This window comes from Pipistrellus hanaki, assembly GCF_964339955.1.
Source record: "Pipistrellus hanaki genome assembly, chromosome: 9".
Taxonomy (NCBI): Eukaryota; Metazoa; Chordata; class Mammalia; order Chiroptera; family Vespertilionidae; genus Pipistrellus; species Pipistrellus hanaki.
The window spans coordinates 39,172,645-39,196,261 of record NC_140511.1 but is presented as its reverse complement, the minus strand read 5'-3'; the positions used below and the strand labels follow the sequence as shown (position 1 = coordinate 39,196,261).

General features: G+C 41.4%; 1 protein-coding gene across 3 annotated transcripts in view; it reads right to left on the bottom strand.

Moving 5' to 3' along the window:
- Positions 1-10,287, bottom strand: part of NARS2 (asparaginyl-tRNA synthetase 2, mitochondrial) — a 112,777-nt gene extending 102,490 nt beyond the window's left edge. For 2 of the 3 annotated variants that reach the window (XM_084894434.1, XM_084894436.1), the window contains exons 1-4: positions 9,780-10,287; positions 5,135-5,244; positions 4,615-4,735; positions 2,028-2,168 (exon numbers count right to left, since the gene is read on the bottom strand). In XM_084894434.1, coding sequence (XP_084750560.1) covers positions 2,028-2,168; positions 4,615-4,735; positions 5,135-5,244; positions 9,780-9,920 — 513 coding nt within the window. In that variant the 5' untranslated portion in view covers positions 9,921-10,287. The remainder of the gene's footprint in view (positions 1-2,027; positions 2,169-4,614; positions 4,736-5,134; positions 5,245-9,779) is intronic. The other variant, XM_084894435.1, reaches the window with a different exon arrangement.
- Between the last annotated feature and the right edge of the window lie 13,330 nt (positions 10,288-23,617).

Here is a 23,617-nt window from a genome sequence, read left to right as displayed (position 1 = left end):
GGAAATGGCAAAAAGGCAAAACCAAACTAGGCAAAATGTCTTTAAGTCATTAGATCAATCTAACTGATTTACTTCAGTAACTCAAAATCTGCGCTAACAACATATATAAAATATGTCTATGATCAAGATGGAGAAACGGGCCAGATTTACCCTCCAACCCGAAAAACCAAAAACACAAAAGCAAAACAAAAAAACCTACAAGAAAACCACATTAAAGAAAGGTTTTTGAGATACTGAATATCAGACATCAAAGGACAGTGATTTCTGAGAGATGGAAAGAAAACACACCAGCAGCCCAGCTTACTATCTTGAGGTTTTCCAGGCCATGGCAGGGAGAGGGAGTAATAGAGTGGAGCCCAGCAGACTCCCTGAGAGTCTCAGAAGACAAAAGTGGCTAAAGTACCAGAGAGGAGAGAGCTGGGCAGAGAACTCCAGACATGGAGTATCAGGTACAGGAATGATCAAGCAAATGCTCATGAGGAAACTATCCAAGGCCAGAGAAAGAACCACCCAAAAAGATGAGTGAAAACAGTGTCTAGTATTCACATGTGGCTGAAAACTGTGTCTGAACAAGCCAGATTGGAAAAGCTAGTAATCCCCATGGCATTTGGCAGAGACCCAGAAAGGCTTTGCCTCCATAGTGGGAAGTAATTAGTCCTAGATTGAGAACTTCTCCAGACCCACTTAAAACCAATGTCCAAAGGATCAAAGTTTTCAAATAACTGCATACCAGAATAAAGCTTAAGAAGCTTAAAATTTACAGATAACCAAAGATTTGCAGGTATGTAAAGAGGTAGGGACACATAATCCATAATGAGGAGATTAATAAGTCAAAATTGACTCATAATTGACAAGTGTGTTAAAACCAGAAGAATCCTATCTAATAAAGAGGGAATATGCTAATTGACCCTCATACCATCACAAAGATGGCAGTGACCATAGCCAATAAGAAGGGAATATGCTAATTGGCTTCCCACCCTCAAATATGGCAGCACCCACAGCCAATAAGGAGGAAATATGCTAATAGACTGCCTTGCCCTCCAACACAGTGGCACCCACAGCCACAAGATGGAAGTGCCCAGTCCCCTCAGCCCTGCCAGAGTGACTGCCTCTGGAGTCCCCCAGTCCTCTCAGACCTCCAACCACCCAGTGCCAGCCTGAGGCACAAGCAAGCCTCAGATGGCAGCTGCCTAGCCACCCAGGGCCACCTGAGACTCAGGTAACAAGAGCCAGCCGAGGTTTGTGCTGCTGGCAGTGGCAGGAGCAGAGTTGTGATGGGGGCATCGCCTTCACCTCATTGCCGGGTCACCTCCTGCCCCTGACGGCTCCCAGACTGTGAGAGGGGGCAGGCTGGGCTGAGGAACCTCCCCTCCAGTGCATGAATTTTCATGCACCAGGCCTCTTGTAGGACATAAAAACAGTCCTTTTGCTGCATTGTATATGTTCAAAACTATATTGTATATGTTCAAAAGTTAAGTAGAGAAAAGGAAGACATATTTATTTAAATGGTCTAAATCAAACATCTAGATATGAAACCTATAATGTGTAAGATAAAAACACTCTGGATAGAAATAACAAATTAGGTATTGTAGAAGGAAAGATAAATTAACTTGAAGGCAAAGCAATACAAATCATCCAAAAGAAACACACAAAGAAAAAAATAATTTTAAAAAAGGAAAGAAAAGAACATCAGTGAGTTCTGGATATATCACTGAAGGGGTCAAATATTTGGGCAGTTGAAGTCCTGAAAGGAGTAAAGAAACATGAAAGATTTTGAAAATATAATAGTTGAAAATAAAAAATTGAGCCAAGATACTCACCAAACACCAAACATGAGAAACATAAAGAAAACTGTGCCAAGGCACATCATAATCAAATTGCTCAGAACCAGTGATAAAGAGAAAATTTCATATCAACCCCCCAAAATAGTACCATGTGAGAAAAGGGTATTTTCAGGATAATATTCCAGTGTTACCATTATTCAATTTTGTTACAAGACAGACCACTTGAGAAACAAAACAGCTTACCTTAAAGAAAGAATGAATAGCAGCTGTGGCCTCACTGCGAACTCTCAGTATGGAACCCAGGGCATTAGTTCTACACCGAAGATGAGGAAATTGTCTCAGATACTCCAGAGGAGGTCTGTCTTTATATTTTAAAGGGAAATCCTGCCAATAAGTGGGGGGGAAATTAGAAGCTGAAAAAATAGTTTCCAGGGCATTTTCAAAATAGTAGTGCTTTAGAACAAAACTATTTATTTATTTCTTCGAAATTTGTGCACGGTGGTAGGGGAGGTGTTCCCTCAGCCCAGCCTGCACCCTCTCCAATGAGGGACTCCTTGGGAGATGTTCGACTGCTGGTTTAGGCCCCACCCCACAGGGGGCTGGGGCCTAAATCAGCAGTAAGATATCCCTCTCACAATGTGGGACCGCTGGCTCTTAGCCGCTCACCTGCCTGCCTGCCCCTAATTGCCTCTTCCTGCCTGCCTGATCACCCCTAACCCCTTTTCCTGCTTGCCTGATGGCCCCCAACTGCCTCTGTCTGCCTGATTCCCCTAACTGCCCTCCCCTGCTGGCCTGATCTCACCTCCAACTGACCTCTCCTGCCAGCCTGATCTCGCCCCCAACTGCCTTAAAACCTCTCCTCACTCCCACCTTAGGTTCTGCCTTCGCAGTTCACCCAGATTAGGTTCTGATTGGTGTGTTTCCATGCCAGTCAGTGTCAAAAACTCCACCTCCTAGGCAGCCATTGGCTCCTTGCAATTCACCCAGATTTGGTTCTTATTGGTCAGTTTCTATGCCAGTCAGCATCAAAAGCTCTGTCTTCTAGGCAGCCACTGGCTCCTCACAGTTCACCCAGATTTGGTTCTGATTGGTCGGTTTCTATGCCAATCAGTGTCTCCGGGCCTGATCAGAGAGGCGGGGCTGATTAGCAGCCCCTGCAGATACCTGGAGAGAAAGAGAGGCATGGCTGCTGATGAAGCCCAGAGAAAAAGAGAGAGGCAAGGGCTGACAACAGCTTCCATGGAGGCTACGGATCAGATCCTGCTTCTCTCTCCGGGACTGATCAACAGCCCCCTCAGCAGTCAGTGCTGGGTCACCACAGCAACACAGCACTGACTGCAGGCCTGACTTGTGGTGTTTGGTCAAGCCTGCGTTCATTACAGTCACTGCCTTTTTATATGTATAGATATAACTGAATATAGTCCACATTAATTCCAAGTAGAATGGTGGTGGGGTGGAATCAGGGAGATGAGGGTTTGAATTCTGCTCAACTACTTATTAGCTGTGGAACCATGAACAAATACACTTAATATCACCAATACTAAGCTGTTATTTACAAAATTTCTATCTGTTAGCTTATCAAACACTACTTACAAATAGAGAGATTAGGATATAAATATGCAAAAGAATCTATTTTGGCACACAGGAGTTCATAATTGTAGATATAAATATATTAAATATACACTGCTGGTATTTAATTTTAAAATCACCCAAATGTCTTGAAAGTCCACAATCATCCATAATCAATTGACACAGTTTAAGCACTGTTTACCAACATGCGCTGCTATCTAAGTATGAGGAAGGGTCAACAGCTTTCTGTCATCTGGCAGAGTAGTGTATACAAACTTCTAGAGAAAATTATGATTTACCTAGAAGTATTTCCAATCCTACTCATACTCATAAGATTAAGACAGAAACAAATGTTCAGACCAAAACCAATTTCAACAAAGAAGCTGCATAAGAGAGCTACACTGGTAGCCTTTTAGACTTTATTCCTTTCGGCCTTGTGCACATAGTAATTTACATTGTATAGAAAGAAGCACCAGACTTACTACATTAACTACATTTACAACCACATTAACAGAAATCTGGGGGCTGCTAGGGGTTCAAAATTCCTTAATATATGAACACTTAAAAATGACCAAAAAATGAAGGGAAGGAAGAGGTGAAGGAATCAACACCTACAGAATTCAAGGGAGAACAATTTAAGAATAGTAAAACACATGGTGAAATTTTATAGCCATATGTCCCCCTAAAAAAGGAAAAACAAATTATTTTCAGAGTTTCTTTGTTTAGCCCAAGCATTACAATACTCTGTCCAGTAGAATTTTCTGTGACAAATAGTAATGTTCTCTATCTGTGCTACCCAGTATGGTATCCACTAGTTGCATGTGACTACTGAGCACTTGAAATGTGATAATGACCCTGAGGAATGAAATTTTTTATTTAATTTTAATTTATTTAATATTAATAAATAGTCACAGGTAGCTAATGGCTACTATATTAGATATAACAATTCTAGATAATGCAAGTCAATTTCTTAACAATGTGGTCTGCCCTTGTCATTAGGGATGCTTGTAAAAGTGGCAAGTTTCAACTGTGACAAACACCACAGAAATGCATAGACTAATATTTAGCTCTCACTCAGTCATTTTCATATATACTTTTTGCTACTCTCTCTACATTCCTTAGGCTCTATTGCCTGTTTCAATTACCTAGAAAGTCATAAACACATTCTAAGTACCATCTTCCCAATAATCATACCTAAAACAAATTGCTAATGTTTTTGATTAAGCCTAAATAGCCTCCATAAAAGTGTCAGAAAACATACCTTGGGATCACAAGTTCCAACAACTTCAATTTTTTCTGCCTTCAGTTCCACATTTTGCCTTTTGTATGGACTCTTTACCAGCTGCCCTTGAATTTCCACTGAACAACCAAAATCTAGTTCTCTATAAAAACAAAACACAGCATAAACAAGATTATCATTATACCCAACCCTTATTATGATATAAACCTTGCTATCAAAACATTAAAATACTTAATGACATAAGGGTAAATATTTAATTTTACCCTTAATCAGATTAAAAGCTGCAGGTAGTTAAGAGAGACTGAAGTAAAGAATAGGTGGAGAGATATTGTCCCATGAAGATGGTAAAGGAGGAAAGGCCCGAGCTTGAAGGATCTTGATTCTGAGTATTTGAACTTGAGCCTCAAAGCTATGTGAAGCAGATTTGTTTACAAAGATCACACAGGGTGCACTGTGAACACTAGATTAGGGGAATGAGAACAGATGAGATAGGAAAAAAAAAAAAAAAAAATCAAAGTACTCACTTTAAAAATAAACTCACCTACTTTCTAAGTTTGAATCTACTACAATCTGAAGGCTTTCCAAAGATGAACCATCATTTACATGCAGGAACAAGACTTCCTTCTGGGATCGGACTGAACGAACCCATCCCTAATAAAGAGAAATATTTCTAAATGTGAGTTTAAAACATGTAAACATTTTACATTTTCATTACATATACCCATAGAAAACTAAATGAAAATGGGAAAATGTCCTCATAATTTTACCTTAACAAATCAGTTCATTTTAGTTCACTCCTATCTATCTATCTCTATATATAAAAGCCTAAGCAACCTGTACAACCAGTCAACTGAATGACTGGTCACTATGACAATGCACTGACCACCTGGTGGTCAGTGTACTCCCACAGCCAACCTCCCGCATTCCTCCCCACCCCCACCCCAGCTGGCTGGCCCCGATCGGCCCCAAATAGCTCAGTCAGTGGCCAGGCAGAGGGAGCCCACCAGTGCATGAATTTGTGCACCGGGCCTCTGGTGCATATATAAAATTAACATGGTTCTTATCACAGTAAGATATAGTTTTGGCATGCCACCTTTTGTTTCGTTTTGTTAATAAAGCTCATCATTCTGAATACATGCCAGACATTCCATTAGGTTGATGAGTCTAATTCACATAACCAATCCCCCTAATATTTGCTATTTCACATATTTTCTCCTATCCCTACGCTTCCTTAATTGAGTTATGAATAATAGGGCACTTATTTTGGTCTCTTTCTCTTTTTATATCTAATTTTAAGAAGGGAGATTATGTAGTGATAGACTAGAAGCATCTTTATGGGATTTTTCCCCCTTTACAAAATACCATACACAAAGGGTTCTCAAGAAACTTCTTCGTATGAACACATTAAATATTACACAAAATTTCAAAGACACTCTGAATTTAAATGACAGGTAGGTTTGAGTACAAATAAAATGTCTTTAGGTAGGCCAATCGAAAACAGCTCTCTTACCAATCACACTTAAATTTAACTAGCAGAAAAGTTAAGGGAGAATATATTGAGTAATTGTGAAACAATTGATGGTGTTTTATTAACTATCAAACAAGTCTGGGAAAAGCAAGATGATCCTATTTAGAAAAACTGTGCAATCATGTACCACTTAACGACAGAGATATATTCTGAGAACTGCATTGTTAGGCAACTTCTTCACTGAGGAAACATCATAGACTGCACTTAAATCTAGACAATATTGCTGCTAAACACCTACACATTACTGCACAAAACAACAGGAGATTAATTCAAGCACAAGAGAAAATAATGCAATCTAAACATTTGGTAGATGCAAGATGTATGAGGCTGCTGCAGGTGTTAACATAACATACTATTCTATAGCAAACTTTTTATAAATAGAAGAAGTATACTCTAAAATAACGATACAAGTATAGCATAGCAAATACACAAACCAGTAACATATTCATTTATCATCGTTATAAGTATTATGCACATAGCTATATGTGTTATACTTTTAAACAACTGGCAGCCCAGGTTTGTTTACACCAGCATCACCACAGACACAGGAGCAATGGGTTACCTTATGACTGTTTCAGATTACCAAGTCATTAGATGATAGGAATTTTTCAACTACATTATAATCTTACTAGAGGCCCAGTGCACAGATTCATGCACTGGTGGAGCCCCTCAGCCTGGCCTACAGAGATTAGGTTGAAACCAGCTCTCCAACATCCCCCAAGGGGTCCCGGATTGCGAGGGCACAGGCCAGACTGAGGGACCCCATCGGTGCACGATCAGGGACAGGGAGGGATCACAGGAGGACTCCAGGGCGTGTCCGGCCCATCTTCCCCAGTCCCGATCAGCCAGACCCCAGCAGCAAGCTAACCTACCCCCTGGTGGTCAGTGTGCATCATAGCAACTGGTTGAACTAGAAGCTTGGTGCACGGATTAATGCACCAGTGGGGTCCCTCAGCATGGCCTGTGGGGATTGGACCAAAACCAGCAGTCCAATGCTACCTGCTCATCCCAGCCCTGTTGCACCCTCCGCCGCCACAACTTGGTAGGCTCACTGCCGCTCTGCTGCGGTCTCCGTGCGCCTGTCCTAGGGTGATACTGGTGTGCCTATGGCCTATGACCAAAAGCAGCTGCAGGCTCGTGCCCAGTCAGTCCTGATCCTGGTTCTGGTCCCAATGGAGGAGGGGTACACAGAGGGCGTGTTGAGAGAGGCTCATGCCGCCATGACTGAGCCTGTCAGCCGTGAGCCCTGCACCTGGTGCTAATCAGCTGAGAGGCACTCCTGCTATGGGAATGCACTGATCACCAGGGGGCAGCTTCTGTATTTCCCCTGATGGTAGGTGCGCATCATAGTGATGAGGTCACTGGTCAACATGTCACACAGGCTTTTATATATATAGATGGGGCCATGTCTTTTATGTTATTTGTCATTGACAGAAACATTATTATGTGGGGAATGACTGTACTGACCTTTATTTTCTCTGTGTCCCCACCATACCCTAGAGACAAGAAGCCTTCCTTGACCCACTCATACAGTTAAGGACTTCCCTTGCTATTTTCTCTAAGTTCATTATTTATGCCACTAATACCTATCATATTGTTGTAATTACTTGTTTTGGCCATCATACCAGGACTGTCCAACAAAAATATGGGAGCCACATAAGTAATTTTACATTTTTTCAGTGGTGACATTAAAAGTAAAAAAGAAACAGCCCAGCCAGTGTGGCTCAGTAGTTGAGTGTCCACCTATGAACAGGAGGTCACTTTCGATTCCGGGACAGGGCACATGCCCAGGCTTCAGGTTTGATCCCCAGTGGGGGGCATAGAGGAGGCAACGACTGACGAGTCTCATCATTGATGCTTCTCTCTCTCTCTTCCTCCCCCTTCCTCTCTGAAATCAACAAAAATGTATTTAAAACAAAACAAAGTAAAAATAGGTGACATTAATTTATTTCCCTCCCCCCCCCCCACCTTTCTTTACTGCCTCCTCTGCAAACTCAGTTATTCTACTGACTTAGGCTTTTAGAAACAAAAGTTAGGAAGGAAGCCTTATATCCGCTTTCTGATATGCTCTTTAGCTCCCTTAAAAAAAACAACAAAAAAAAAACATACCCATCCACCTACTTAAATGGGGGAGGAAGGGAGATGGAGGAAAAGAATAAATCTACCACAGGTATGTATTGCCAGATGTTTTCTAATCAAACATATACAGTATTCTTCTTCTTTTACTTGCTTCATCCTCAACCCAAACAAATTAGATTAGATTGCCCCCTCCCCATTATTTCAGTCATTGTAACTATGAGCCAGGCTCAGGAAGAGAAAGCAAAAGCTTAGAGTTTAAGAGTCTGAGCTCATCAGGCAAACCATGTTCAAACCTCAGGTTTGTGCCTGAAATTAATTTTAATGCTTTATTTAAACCATTATGCCCACAATATTAACAATATGTAATCAATACAAAAATATTTTTTTTGTTCTTCAAAATTGGTGTGTATTTTATTTACAGCACCTCTCACTTCAGGCTACTAAGTGCTCAGTAGTATGGTAGTACAAGTGTTAGGCTGCTACTATACTATTATAGATTGCACAGCACTAAAATGAAAGCCTCTTATCTAGGCACCAAGTTCTCTTCATCCTCGAGACCTTTTTAGATTAGCACATAAAAGGTATCATTAATGTATGTGAAATTAATAGGTGAATTCAAGAAAAGATTCTGATTTGGATCCTGGAAAGAATATGAAACCCAAAGAAATGCAGAGGTGTAGATTAGTCATATTGCTAAAAATAAATAAATAAATAAATAAATAAATAAATAAATAAATAAATAAATAAAATTCAAGCCTATGCAAGGACAAGAAAAGTAATTGTATCACTGTATTTCAGCAACCAAATACGCAAACCACCTTGCTTGGCCTGCTCCTATAAGAGGAAATCAAGGTGGAGCGGCTGCAAATATTATTAGCAAGAGAAATAATAGCTAACATTTATTGACTAGATCCCTGTTCTTATACCTAGTATCTCACTCAAGGGCTATTACTACCTTCATTTTTATAAGCGGAAACTGAGGTGTAGGCCACCTAAGTGATATGCCCATATAATTAGATTTAATCCTAGGCAGCTTGACTCCAGAGCTCTTTCCAGCTGCTACACTCCACTCTTTTTCCTAATTGATTAAACGTTATATATAAAGCCTCCTTTTAGATACTGGGATGGCTACACGTAGAATTAAAGGTAATGGTCGTTGGACAAATATTTACAGTCAGCCGTGCTTTCTAGTCTCAAGGAGCTAGTTCAACACAACCACCATACACCTGTGGGTGCTCATTGTAAGGGCAAAAGGAGATGGGGCTCCTTCGTTTTACTTCTCTGTATGATGCACAAGTTTACAGGCAATGCCCTGGTACCGTGAGAGCAAAGTTCCCGCGCTTTATAGGAATCGCAACAGTTTTTTGGGAAAAGTAATGTTAGCCAACGAAAGGAGGAAAGTGTGAACGCACAGGACTGCCTGTCTACATTTTCTAACTTCCCCTGCGGGTTGTTCTGACCCGACAGCACAAGGCAAACCTAGATGTGGATGTGCCATGTAAGTCACTAAAAAAACAACAAACAAAAAAACCAAAAAACACCCCCCCACACACACATCATCCCCTTCCCATACACCAACCTGAACCGTAACGCGCTCCCCACTGGGGCTCTGGACCCTGAGAGCGTCCCGCACGCTCAGTCTGGCCGGAGGCTTGGGTCTCGGGCAGGGAGCAGAGGAGCAGGAGCGCAGGGCTCGCAGCAGACACCGGGCCCCGAGCATCGCGGGTGGCCAGGCCCTGCCTCCTTGGCACCAGCCGGGATCCTAGCGGGTTCACTCAGACCCTGCCAGCGGGGACCCTCCCGGCTCCGCCGCTCCCCAGGTCCGGGCCGCAGCCCGGCTCTCTCAGGGGCTCCCTTCCCTTTCTGGGGCTGCAGCTCGGTCCCCAAAGAACCTGTCCACTTTCCCTCTCCCCGAAGGGGCGGGGCGGGGACAACACGGCGGCGCGAGCCCAAAGGAAACCACGTGCCGCCGGCGGCCGGGATGCCCCACGGTCCCGCGGGGTTCCTAAACTGCGCTCCGACCCCCAGCCAAACGCGAGCAACCGCCGCCTCACGTCACTACGCCAACGCCTGCGTCATCACGCTACGAGGAGGCTGGAGAGAGCGTGCGTACGCACGATTCCACTTTACAGAGGAGGCGGAGCAAAGGAAGGGGCGGGGCCAGGAGATGAGATGGGGCGGGGCTAAGGCCTTAAAGCCATAGGGGTTAATACAATAGCTGAAGGAGGGGCGGGGTCTGAGAGTCTTCATTTCTGAAGTTTGCTGGCGATGATGAGGAACAGTGAGAGGCCAGTAGGGACTGATGAAGGGGGAAAGCGTTCAGGAGACTTAGTTGGTGAGGACATTAGCCTGCGGTTATCAGTCGTTCCTAAATTCTGAGCACAGATATAGTCAAGACATAAAATAATATTTTCTGTGTAAGCTTTTAAAATTAGTTTTGAAGATCATAGCTTGTTTTATTTTGTGCTATAAAATTAACAGTATTAAATTACATATATTCTTAGAAGAAAAAAAAAAAAGACATAACCGCAGCTCAATCCCAGTTGTGTGGGATGGGACATCTAAACAGAGAGGTGCCCTGACAGAGCCTAAGTGTGGGATGCCAGGCATGGCTGAAGAGGGTAGCCTTCTCACAAGTAAGAGAAACTGAAGAGACCTTGAATATCACTGGAATGAGAAGGCACACAGTGTGAAGATGCTGCAGAAAGACTGCTGGGATGTTCGGCATTGCCTGCCAGACTCTTCAAGTCTCTCTTTCCCCCCCAACAGTTATCTGCATTTGTTTAACTTGGAAATAGTGACCCTTTTATGTAGTATTAGGCTGCCTTTAAAATGTATCCCAAAATATTTTTCCCCTATAACTTAGTGAAAAGGTTTCTAATTAAAAGAAGTAAAGGCTAGTTACTTAAGTTTGCCACTACTATTTGGCCCATTTTACAGATAAGGGAACTTAGGCACAGAAAAGTTAAATGACTTGCTCAAAGGTATACATCCTGTAAGTGTGAGATTTAAAACTCCCAAATCCTGGCTTCATGCATTAAACTAGCATGCTATCCAGTGTCTCAAAGTGGAAAATAAAATCACAGTCCCTTCTATCAAGGAGCTCATGGTATAGAGATGGAGACTGGCAAGGTACAATTGCAACATAAAATTAGTACACATAAATGGACCCAAGTGCCGTGGTGATCTAGAGGAAGAAATAAATAAGCTGAGTTTTTGAGGAAGGTCAGAATTTAGCCAGTTTGGGAGTAAGAAAGAGTATTTCATGCCAGAAGGTGAACAGAAAAGGGTGCCAGGAGGATAAACAGCCTGAAAGAACTGTGAAATTGTTCTCAAAGTAGATTGGAAAATATTTCCCATAAAAATGCTACAGTTCTTGGGCACTTTTTGAACCTTGAGAAAAGAAATATGGAACTTCCAGTTAAATGCCTTCAGAATTACATAGCTATGGGCTTTAAAAAATAATATGCCTTCAATCTATTGGTTACAAAATCTGGGGAATGGGACAATCTGAGGTGCACAGCAATGATGTATTTCCCAGTTCAAATCCCTTTGAATACACCTACCTTGTTCAAGGGATCAAAAGTAGTGATCAGTTGGCTTACTTCCTACCAGAGCATTTGTCTATGTCAAATCATATGATCTTATTTTCATTTTCAATGCTGGAATGACTCTTCCCTTTTAGATTCATCACCTTTCAGACAATAGCTAGGGTGATCTTTCCAAAATTAATATATCAGCATGCCCATAATAATAATGGCTAGTGCTATAAACTGCTATATGCCAAGAGTTCTTCACATGTTAAACTTTACAATAACCCTCTGAAGCAGAGTTAGCATCCACACCCCCAGTTTCCAAAGGAGAAACTGAAGCTCAGAGAGGTTTCAATAGCTTGTACTGTTGTACTGGAAGCCTGGCACCAGAGTATTTTCTTATCCACTGTTACTGTGGTGGTTAAACCACCTCCCATTGCTCCCTCTACCACACAAAGAGAACTTGCCTTCATTAGCATGCTCATCAGGCTCTCTAAGATCCAGGAAGTTCCTTGAGGTGTCCTTGTTGCGAGGTACAGATGTGAAACATCCTTATTGTCTAAAATACATATTAGCCGAAACCGGTTTGGCTCAGTGGATAGAGCGTCAGCCTGCGGACTGAAGGGTCCCGGGTTCGATTCCTGTCAAGGGCATGTACCTTGGTTGCGGGCCCATCCCCAGTGGGGGGTGTGCAAGAGACAGCTGATCGATGACTCTCTCTCATTGATGTTTCTGACTCTCTGTCCCTCTCTCTTCCTCTCTGTAAAAAAATCAATAAAATATATAAAAAAAAGAATTCTTAAAAAAATACATATTAAAAATACATATTTATATATACATATATATGGATTTCAGAGAGAGAAACATCAATGATGAGAGAGAATTATTGATTGGCTGCCTCCTGCACACCCCCCCACTGGGGATTGAGCCCAAAACCTGGGCATATGACCTGACCGGGAATTGAACCGCAACCTCCTGGTTCTTAGGTAGACACTCAACCACTACACCATACAGGCAGGGCTTGATCATTACCTTTTGATACTGCAGGTCTGTGGAATGAACACTTTCAGCATTACTGGCCAGCTTTGGGGGAAGGTTTTAATCTGGCTGGGCATAACAGGTTTCAGCTTAACTTGCAAAAACTCAGTGCTTCAAAAAGGTAGGTATCCTTTTACTCTGATATCCCATGTGGTCATGTATTTTCATTACACTTGAATTTACTCAATTTATTAGTGTTGGATAAGAAAGAGTATCTCAGTGTTTTTAGAGATTCTGTATTTTTTAATGCCCCCCCCCTCAAAATTCCATCTCATCCATAACCCCCATCATTTATGGAATATAATGAACAACATAAACTGATGAACAAAAACAGACCCAGAGACAGAGAAACATTTATCAGACCATCAAACCTCAGAGGGAAGGCAGGGGAGGGTGGGGGTAAGGGGGAGAGATCAACCAAAGGATTTGTATGCATATACAGTAAACTTAACCAATGGACACAGACAACAGGGGGGTAAGGGCATGAGTGGAGGGGATTAGGGGGTAATGAGGGAATAAGGACACATATGTAACACCTTAATCAATCAATAAATAAAAAGATGATGCTCTAACCAACTGAGCTACCCAGTCAGGGCTCCTGAGCATCTTTCAGTATTTGTTTTCATTGGGTTTTCTTCTTTGGTAAGTTGATTAAATCTTTTGCCCATTTTTCTACTGAGTAGTCATTTTCTAATTGATTTTCTTTTTAATCAATTAATGTTTTTAATACAAGTTCTTATGTTTATATTTTAGATAGGAGCTCTTCTCAGTTATAAGCATTGCAGATATCTTGACCTACTCTGTTGGTTGCCTTTACATTGGTCTATGGTGAGAAAATGGCTGAATGGTAGCAAACCTTGATATTATTTTGTCCTTTGCTTTAGAAATGATGTTCCATTCTTGAAGAAAATTAAGACACTAAAATTTACCCTTTTGATTTTTTTTTTCCAGCAATGTAAGACCAGCATTTTTGTCATTTCTCCAGTCACTCTTCTTTACAAATGGAATTTTCCCCATTTAAATATTTATTTTCTTACTTTTTTTTTTTTTTTTTTTTTTTTTTGAGTTGCAGCATTAATGGCCTCCTGTACAATGTCTGCTGATCTCCAGGAAGAAATCCCACAGCTTAGAACTTCACTGCGCTAGTATGCTGTTTGAGGCTGATTCTGGCTGCTTACAAATATTTCTTGTGTATAATTAATCTCTTTAATTTCACACCAGAACACAAGATAACTTATATATTATTTATTTTTTCTTTGGGATCGCATAGTGCTTCAAAGATTGAGGTTAGCTTTTCAAAATTCCTTTAATGGACACGCTGCTTCATAAGAGCACTCCGTCCAATCTGAGAAAGCCTTTTTACAGCCTGCACCTATATTTCCACCTACATTTTGCAACATTTTCCATTGATGAGGTGAGACTGAAAAGAATACACAATTTTCCCTCCAAAGTTCCCGAAATGTTACACATAAAGAAGAAACACTTCCAAAATAGTAAAACTCCACAAATGTTCAGCTATATTTTCCAGGGTGGAGTGATTTATCACAGAGTTTTAGTTTACAACTGAAAATAAAAAGCAGACTGGCTTTTGGTAAGAGTTATTATTGTTTGAAAATTCTCAACAGCTGTGTCCCCTTGTTGCCTGCACCTTGGGCCGACCAACCCAATGGCCTCCCTTGATATTCCACTGCTTTTAAACATGGCGTTGTCTATAGACGTTTCGCAGATACTTTTAAGAAAGTTCCCTGCAATTCCATGTATTTTGGTTGTGGGCACATCCCCAGTGCGGGGTGTGCAGGAGGCAGCTGATTGATGTTTCTCTCTCATCGATGTTTCTAACTCTCTATCTCTCTTCCTTCCACTCTGCAAAAAAATCAATAAAATATATACATATATATATTTTAAAAAAGAAGTGCTCCAATTCTGGATGTATTTTAAAATAGAGCCAACAGGATTTCCTGAAGTATTTATATGTGGGGTATGAAAAATATGTCAAGGATGACACCATAATATTGAGCTGAGCAACGGAATCATGAAGTTGTCATTTACCAAGATGAAGACTGGGGGAGAGGTAGGTTTTTATTGGGGGCGGACATTGGCAAGATTAGAGCTTGCTTTTAGATATGTTAAGTCTGATATATCTTTAGTTATTCAAGTGGAAAATGTTAGCAGTCCATTGGACATATGAGTCTGGAATTCAGGGAGTCAGTTTAGGTTGGAGATAACTTTAGGAGTAATTGGCATATAGGTGGTATCTAAAGTCATTATAAAAGATGACATCTCAAATGCAGCCAGTGTAGGTAAAAAAATAAAAAAATAAAGAAGGTTCAGGCACTGAGCACTGGGCAGCCAATATTGGGAGGTTGGGAGGATGACAAAGAACCGGCAAAGGAGGTGAGGAGAGGCCCACAAAGGAGGAGGAAAGTCAGGGGAGGGTGGCATCCCTGAAGCCAAGTAAAGAGCATTTTCAGGAGGCGGCAGTGAGTAGCCACATAGAAAGCCACAGACAGGTGAGTCAGATGAGAAGTGGTAACGATCGTCGGATTTAGAAATAAAGTGTTCAGTGACACTGACAGGCTGTTTTAGTGGACTGGAGGTGGCAAAAGCGTGATTGGAGCTATCCACGCAGCTAGGGCTCCTTGGAGAAACGATCAATTCCAGGTCTGAGGCAGGAAACGTGCAAAGTAAAACAGCTTGTTGTGCCAAAAAGTGAGGAAGCTATCAAATACTCTCGAGGTCTTGTCTAAAGAATTCAGAAAACAACTTTAAGGGGGTCCCAATGTTGGGAATCTTTGTGCACCAAAAACAATACCTGCAATTTTGGGAAACACATTAAATCTATAAACCTCCCAGAAGACATCAGTGCTGTATACTAAAAAACAAATCCCCCAAATCTCCAAAAAGCCCTATTGCCCACCTCTGGTGACTTTGAGAACACCAATTCATTATTCCGAAAAGTGGTAAATCATAAGAAACAAATACTTGTCCTGCCTTTCCTGACTGTGTTTTAAGGTAACATGGGAAAAGTTATAGTATACTGAAGAATTCCAACTGAACAATGCAAAGGGAATTATAGAATTAGAAATAAAAATCGCCATTTTATAACCTCTAATAAAACATCTAGGCAATAACCATCAATGGATGATAAAACAATTAGGAGAAATATTGACAGGAAACTTTATAGTGGATCAGGCCCTGCCTGTGTGGCTCAGTGGTTGAGTGATGACCTCTGAATCAGGAAGTCATAGTTGATTCCTGGTCAGGGCATATGCCTGGGTTGTGGGCTCCATCCCCAGTGGGGGGCATGCAGGCAGCTCTCATCATTGATGTTTCTATTCTGTCTCTTCCTCTCCCTTCCTCTCTGAAACTGATAAATATATAAATGGGTTAGGCTGACACCTCTGAAATTACTGATTAATTCTAACATCGCTGAGTGTGACAATGAGACATTAATTATGTGCCTCCTGATATGATACAGTAGGAAATGCTTAGCACACTGAAAATGTGAAGAATTATTGCAAATATAAACAAACAAATAAGTAAAACTTACATTTGATTGTCTTTAGGTCAGGGTTTCTGTAAAAGGCCACACAGCAAATATTGTAGAATTTATGGACCACATATGGTCTCTATCACATATTCTTTTACTTGTTTGTTTGTTTTTACAACCTTTTAAACATATAAATAACCACTCTTAGCTTTTAGGAATTACATAAATGGCCTGTTTGTCATAGTTTGCCAAACCTAGCACTAGATCAAATGCTAGTTTACAGAAAATATGGGCATGAGAGGAAAAACTAAATAATACCATGAGGAAGAAATAAATCTAATCCAGAACTTAGGAAATTTTATAGGACAAATGAACCAGTTTCTTCAATATTAAAAGCATTTAAAAGGGAGAGGAGACATTATAGATGATAGTTATTTTGATTAAAGTTATTTTGAAAGTATTATAGATTGACAAGAACAGTTCAAAAAACTCCCATAACCTTTACTTGGATTCACTAATTGTTACTATTTTACCATATTTAATTTATTTTTTTAAATCTCTCTTTCCATATGTATGTGGATTATACATATGTATTATATACATTTTACATATGTACATATTGTATTTGTGTAATTTTTTCCTGAGCCATTTGAGAATTTTAGACATCATGCTCCTTTCCTCCCAAATACTACATTGTATATTTCTTAAAAATAAGGATATTCTTTTATTTTATTGTTATTTAAAAAAACATATATTTTATTGATTTTTTTACAGAGAGGAAGGGAGAGAGATAGAGAGCTAGAAACGTCGATGAGAGAGAAACATTGACCAGCTGCCTCTTGCACAACCCCCACCGGGGATGTGCCCGCACCAAGGTACATGCCCTTGACCGGAATCGAACCCAGGACCCTTCAGTCCTCAGACCAACGCTCTACCACTGAGCCAAACCAGTTTCAGCAGGATATTCTTTTACATAACCACTAGAGGCACTTGAGGGGGGGTCCCTCAGCCTGGCCTGAACCCTCTCACAGTCCAGGAGCCCTCAGAGGATGTCCAACTGATGGCTTAGGTGTGGGCCTAAGCAGGCAGTCAGACATCCTTAGCACTGCTGCGGAGGCTTCTGGACTTCTGGCTGAGCAGTGCTTCCCCTGGGGGAGCGCACTCTATCAGGGGGCAGCTCCAGTGTTGAGTGTCTGCCCCCTGGTGGTCAGGGCATGTCATAGTGACTGGTTCTGCCATTTGGTCGATTTGCATATTAGCCTTTTATTATATAGGATAACATAATGATAAAATTCAGAAACTTTAAGATGAACTAATACTACTTTATAAGACACAGTCCATTTTTTGGGTTACACAATTTTTCCCAATAATGTCATTTATATCAATTTTCCCCTCGACCCTGGATCCAAGCCCAGATTACACATTGTATCTAGTTGTCATGTTCTTTTTCCCCCTCAAATTAGCCAGAGTTTCTCTGTTGCTTATAACCAAAAAAATCTTAATGATTCAGTTTCTTCATATTGTTTTTAACCCAAGAACCTTTATAGTATAGTAAGTTACATCGTTTCACTCTAATTAATTCTTCTAGGTATTAAAATTCTTGTTTTACAGATGAGTATTAGAGGGTTCAGAGAAGTTAAGAAACTTACTCATGATGTCACAGTAAGTTCTAATGCCAGGGTTTAAATTCAAATATTTTTTTACTCCCAAGCTTCTGCTTTTTTCCATTTCAGGCCTGGTAGGAAGTGGTAACCACAATCCCTGAATTCAAGAATCTTATAGGCTAGTGTGGGTAAGAGATAGATAGCAAATAACAACAATAAATATAATTTATGGCAGTAAATTCCACCATAGAAGTATGTACAACGTATGGATAGAACATAGTCAATGACCTTATTTCAAATATGGCAAGAAATATGGAAAAAGTTTCAGTAGCAATAGAAGAAAATAAAATCAATTTTCTAGCTTGATACCAACTGGGTGGTTATAGATTGTCTATCTATTGTCCAAAGCATGATTAACATCAATGCTGATCAGCTCACCTCCAACATATGCTCAGGAAGTTCCCTGTTTAGTTGGCTAACATAGTAAACTTTGACATCTGCTAGTACACTATTACCTTCTGAATGTTAGGGACCCGAGTAGTTCCTACATCATTTCAATTCTCACCTGGCCATTTTGATTAATGTTGACATTATCCAGTTCTGACATTTAGCTGTGACATACTGCAAAGATCCTAATCTGTAAGCTTGCTTAAAAATCTGCTCTGTTGAGATAGTTTTAAAATATTGACATTATAAAAGGAGTTCCGAAGGTAAAAGCGTCTGATCCCTCCAAGAAATCTAGAGCCCTTTCCCTTCTCTTTTTGCAAAAAGTCAAATGAAAAGTAAGCATCAGGTGGGAAGAAAACCAGAGCTTCGAAGTCAGAGCAAATAGCACCTCCCATTTCATGGTTTCAGTTCAGAACCTGGTGACACAGAGAAAACATGCAGAAGTCCGGAGCTCAGATGGCTTCCAGGGAACTGAGGCTTGGAACAATGATGAGTATTTTCCAAGTAACAGGAAGGTATTAGCAAATCAATGGACCCTTATACTGGGTCAGGAGGCTGAGCATTTGCTGGGGACTCCCAGAAGGACCTGGGCAGTTCATGAAGGTGAGGAAGAACTAGATAAGCATGCATTGATAAGATTATTTAATTTACATCTAGTAGATATGTTTTCTTTTACTACTCAACTCTCAATGTTAAGTTGTGCAAAAGTAACTTGCATAGGTTGGTACTCAAGTAATGTTCAATTGGCAAGCTGAAAGTGGGTAACAAGATTATTATTGTACACAGAAAGATGCATGTTATTGGTGGTTTGTGGGATGTATTCTCACTTCTCTCAGCCTAAACTATCCTAAATAGGGACACCTGGTGACCTGCCACCAGCAGACTAAAGCCCTGGCATAAGGTTGATGATTTATTAAATGCTTACTGAAGAGTTGTTGTAGACTAGATCTTGTCTAAGGTACCTAATTTTGGCAGGATCCCTCCAAATTCAATGCAAAAAAAATTTGGCACATCTTCCTTTTTTAAAGTAACAATGAATTAACTGTGGGGTGATCTAATACAGTGCCTGACAACTTACTGTATGAAATACCTTGCACAGAATAATGATATTGGTGCAATGATAACAGCAAACACCATTTATTGTGCATGTGGTAGGTGACAGTTCCTGTGTAAGATAGCCCACACATTTTATATCACTTAAAACTCACTCAGGAAACAAGACTAGGGTGCCCATTATGACCAATTTCATTCAGCATAGTATTAGAAGTCCTAGCCACAGCAATCAAACAAGACTATATATATGGTATCTAAAAGGAAAGGAAGAAATAACACTCCCATTATTTGCAGATGCCATGATACTGTATATAGAAAATCCTAAAGACTCCACCAATTATTTATTAGAATAAATAGTTTCAGTAAAGTTGCAGGATACAGAATCAATATACAGAAATCTGTTGCATTTATATCCTAGCTAATAAGAGAGTAATATGCAAATTCACTATCACTCCAACACACAAGATGGCTGCCCCATGTGGACACAAATGGCCATGACAAGATGGCCAGCAGTGGAGGGCAGTTGGGAGGGACCAGGTCACATAGGTGACCAGAAATGCAAGGGAGGGAAGATGGAGGAAAACAGGCTCTCAGGGGAGTAGTTCGACATCAATTAGGTTGCGATGGGAGTGGTGATCAGGCTGGTGGGCAGAAGCAGTTGGGGGCAATCAGGAAGGCAGGCAGGTGATCGGTTGGGACCCAGCAGTCCTGGATTGTGAGAGGGACATCCCTCGAGGGGTCCCATATTGGAGAGGGTGCAGGCTGGGTTGAGGGACACCAACCCCACCCCCTGTGCACTGGGCTTCTAGAACATCAATAATGAATGATCAGGAGAAGAAATTAAGAAAACAACCCCACTTACAATTATATAACAAAGTATAAAATAGCCAGGCAGGAATAAATTTCACCAAAAAAGGTGAAAAACCTGTACTCTGAAACATTGAAAAAAGAAATTGAATAAGATACAAAAGATGGAAGAAAATACTTTGCTCATGGATTGGAAGGATCAGTCTTGTTAAAATGTGCTTACTACCTAAAGCTATATATAGAATGCATGTGATCCTAATATAAATACCAATGGCATTCTTCTCAGAATTAGAACAACTAATCTTAACATTCCTATGAAACTGTCATTCATCCCCAGGTGTTTGACTCTAGAATTCATGTTTCCACCTCGCAACAGGGCACATTCTTCCTCATTACCTGTGTCAGGTGTGCTTTCTGATTACAGCATCAAGACTGTGTGAACAGGAGCTCTGAAGGGGATACCAAGTGCTGGGCAGTGTGGGTGGGCATGGCCTAGGGAGGCTCTAAGGGAAAAGCCCAATTTCAGATCCCAAAGACTCACATGTGATACACACATAGTGTCCCTATCACACCCCCATTCCACATGCACAGATGAAAGCTGGTCTCTGAGACACTGAGACAGCTCTGGCCTTGCCTAGAAATTTCCTCTCCAAATTGTGTGAAGGTGTGCCTGTCCTCTAGTTTTACTTCCCCCGAAGCCAGCACTCACTGAGCGCCCCCTCTGGGCCAGCTCCACAGCTGGCAATGGAGACACCTGCCTCACTTAATTCTCTCCGGCAAAGTGGTTGAAAGCATGGATGTTAGAGTCCAATTAACTTCAAATCCTGACACAGCTACTTACTAGCCGTGTGATCCTGGACAAGTTACTGAAATTCTCCTGTTCTCCAAATTCTTTAACTGTGAAAAAAAAAAAAAGAAAATGACTGAGTCAGAGCAGGATAATGATGGCATACATTTTCAAAAATATTTTAAACAGTGTTACTGAGTTGTAATTGACAGACTGCACATATTTAAAGTGTACAATTTGACAAGTTTTGACATAGCTATACGCCCATGAAACCTTCACCACAGTCAAGAGAGTGAACCTGTCCATCATCCCTGAAAGTTTCCTTGTGACCTTTTATAATCAGTTCCTCTTTTGTATCCTTCGTCCTCACCCCCCAAACCCCATCATCCTGTTCACAACCAAATAGCCACTGATTTGAAAAGCGAAGATGTCTTGATAATTGATCCCCTTATCACTTTGTGATACCCCTTTTGGTCCCTGGTAATTTTCCTTGCTTTGAAATCTGTTTTGTCTGAAGGTATTGTAGCTACCCCAGCATTCTGTTGATGAATATCAACATGGTAAGTCTTTTTCCATACCTTCATTTTCAATGTGTCTTTATATTTAAAATGAGAGGCCCTAAGAATGAAATTCATGCACGAAGAGGGTCTGTGTCCCTCAGCCCAGCCTGCACTTTCTCCAATCTGGGACCCCTCTCACAATCCAGGACTGCTTGGCTCCTGACTGCTCGCCTGCCTGCCAGCCTGATCACCCTCTAACTGCTCCCCTGCCAGCCTGATTGCCCCTAACTGCCCTTCCCTGCTGGCCCAGTGACCCCTAACTTCCCTCCCTGCCAGCTTGGTTACCCCTACCTGCCCTCCCCTGCCAGCCTGATTGCCCCTCACTGCCCTCCCCTGCTGCCTGGTCCCCCCAACTACCCTCCCCTGCAGGTCTGATCCCTCACAACAGCTCTCCCTTACAGGCCTGGTTCCCCCCAACTGCCCTCCCCTGCATGCCTGGTTACTCCTAACTGTCCTCCCCTGCAGGCCTGGTCACCACTAACTTCCTTCTCCTGCAGGCCTGATTGTTCTCAACTGCCCTCCCTTGCAGGCCCGGTCACCCCTAACTGCCCTTCTTTTCAGGCCTAGTCCTTGCCAATTGCCCTCCCCAGCTGGGTTGGCCTGATTGCCCACAACTGCCCTCCCATGCTGGCCATCTGTGGCACCCATCTTGTGTGTTGGAGTGGTGGTCAATTTGCATATTATTCTTTTATTAGATAGGATGAGTTTCTTGAAGACATATATGTGGGACTTGTGTTTGTTTTTTTTTAAACATACCTTCTGACAGTTTGTCTTTTATTTGATGCATTTGGAACATTAAAATTTAAAGTGATTATTGTTATAGCTTTACTATCCATTATTGTTATAGGTCTACTATCCATTTTATTTGTAACTATTTTCTACTTGTTTCCCTTGTTCTTTGTCTTCCACTCTTATACCATAGCAGTCAATCATTTCACTTTAAGCTATAATCACTGAATACATTGGTATTACTGTTTTGAATAAATTGCTATCTGTTAGATCAATTGAGTATAAGAAATATTTAAAAAATGTTTTATCTTTATTTATTCCTTCCATAATGCTCTTCCTTTATGTTGATCTGAGTTTCTAACCTGTACCATTTCCTTCTCTCTGTAGAACTTTTAACATTCCTGCACAAAGATCTACCAGTAACAATATTTTGAATATTATGAATATTTTGAATATTATGTTATGAGCCTTGTATCCTAGAATCTCCAATTCTAGGGAGAGGAAAAAAAAATCAAAAGCAAGCATTTGACCAGGTTGGGTTCAGGCCACCCGTTCTGGCCAACCTCTTGTGGCCTGTGGTTTCAGTGCTCACTTTTCAAGGACTTTCTCAGGCTTAGCACAATTCTGTTCTGCATGTGCGCTGCCCAATGGCCAGTCTGGGCCATGGTTTATTTCTCAATTTAGTTCTCAAGTCCCCGTAGACTGCCTAGAGCCAGCTCTGTGTGTTTGCAGCTTGGAGTGGATTCAGGGCTTCTCAGATACTTATGGGTCCACTGTCCTAAGCTCCTCCCATTCCACAGTCCCCCTGGTATTTCCTGGTTCCCCGAGGCTCCCTGTTTGGGGTTCACCCAGAAACCTGAGGCTTTATTTACCCCTTTCTGACATGCACTTTTTCTAACTACTGTAACTGTATTTGGGGCCGTCTGGTGGGAGGACAGAAAAAAAAGTAGCAAACAATTCATTCACTCACATGAGACCATCACTCCTCTGATTAGAGAGGCTATCCCTCCTCCTTTCGAGTCCTGGGTGTCTCAGGGCAGAGCTGCCACTCTCTAGACACCCCTTTCTTACTCCTCGTGCCTGAAATAGAGGCTTTCTCCTAGAGTTCTGTCTGTGCTGAAGCCCACATCGGGGTTTTTGCCTGGCTTGGGTCAAGGCTGGGGGATCCGGTAGTGGTAGGTTGATGGGAGGGGGAGGAAAGGTAAGCTCCTTGCTAATTCAGAGCCACTCAGTGTTCTGGCCTCCCCCTGCCCTGCCCCAAACCTGCCTGCTGCTGTTTCCACCTTAGCTGGAGCCAGAACCTGAATGTTCTTCTTTAAAGAAGAATTCCACTTAAAGGCATAATAGACTTAGCATGTTTATACTGTTT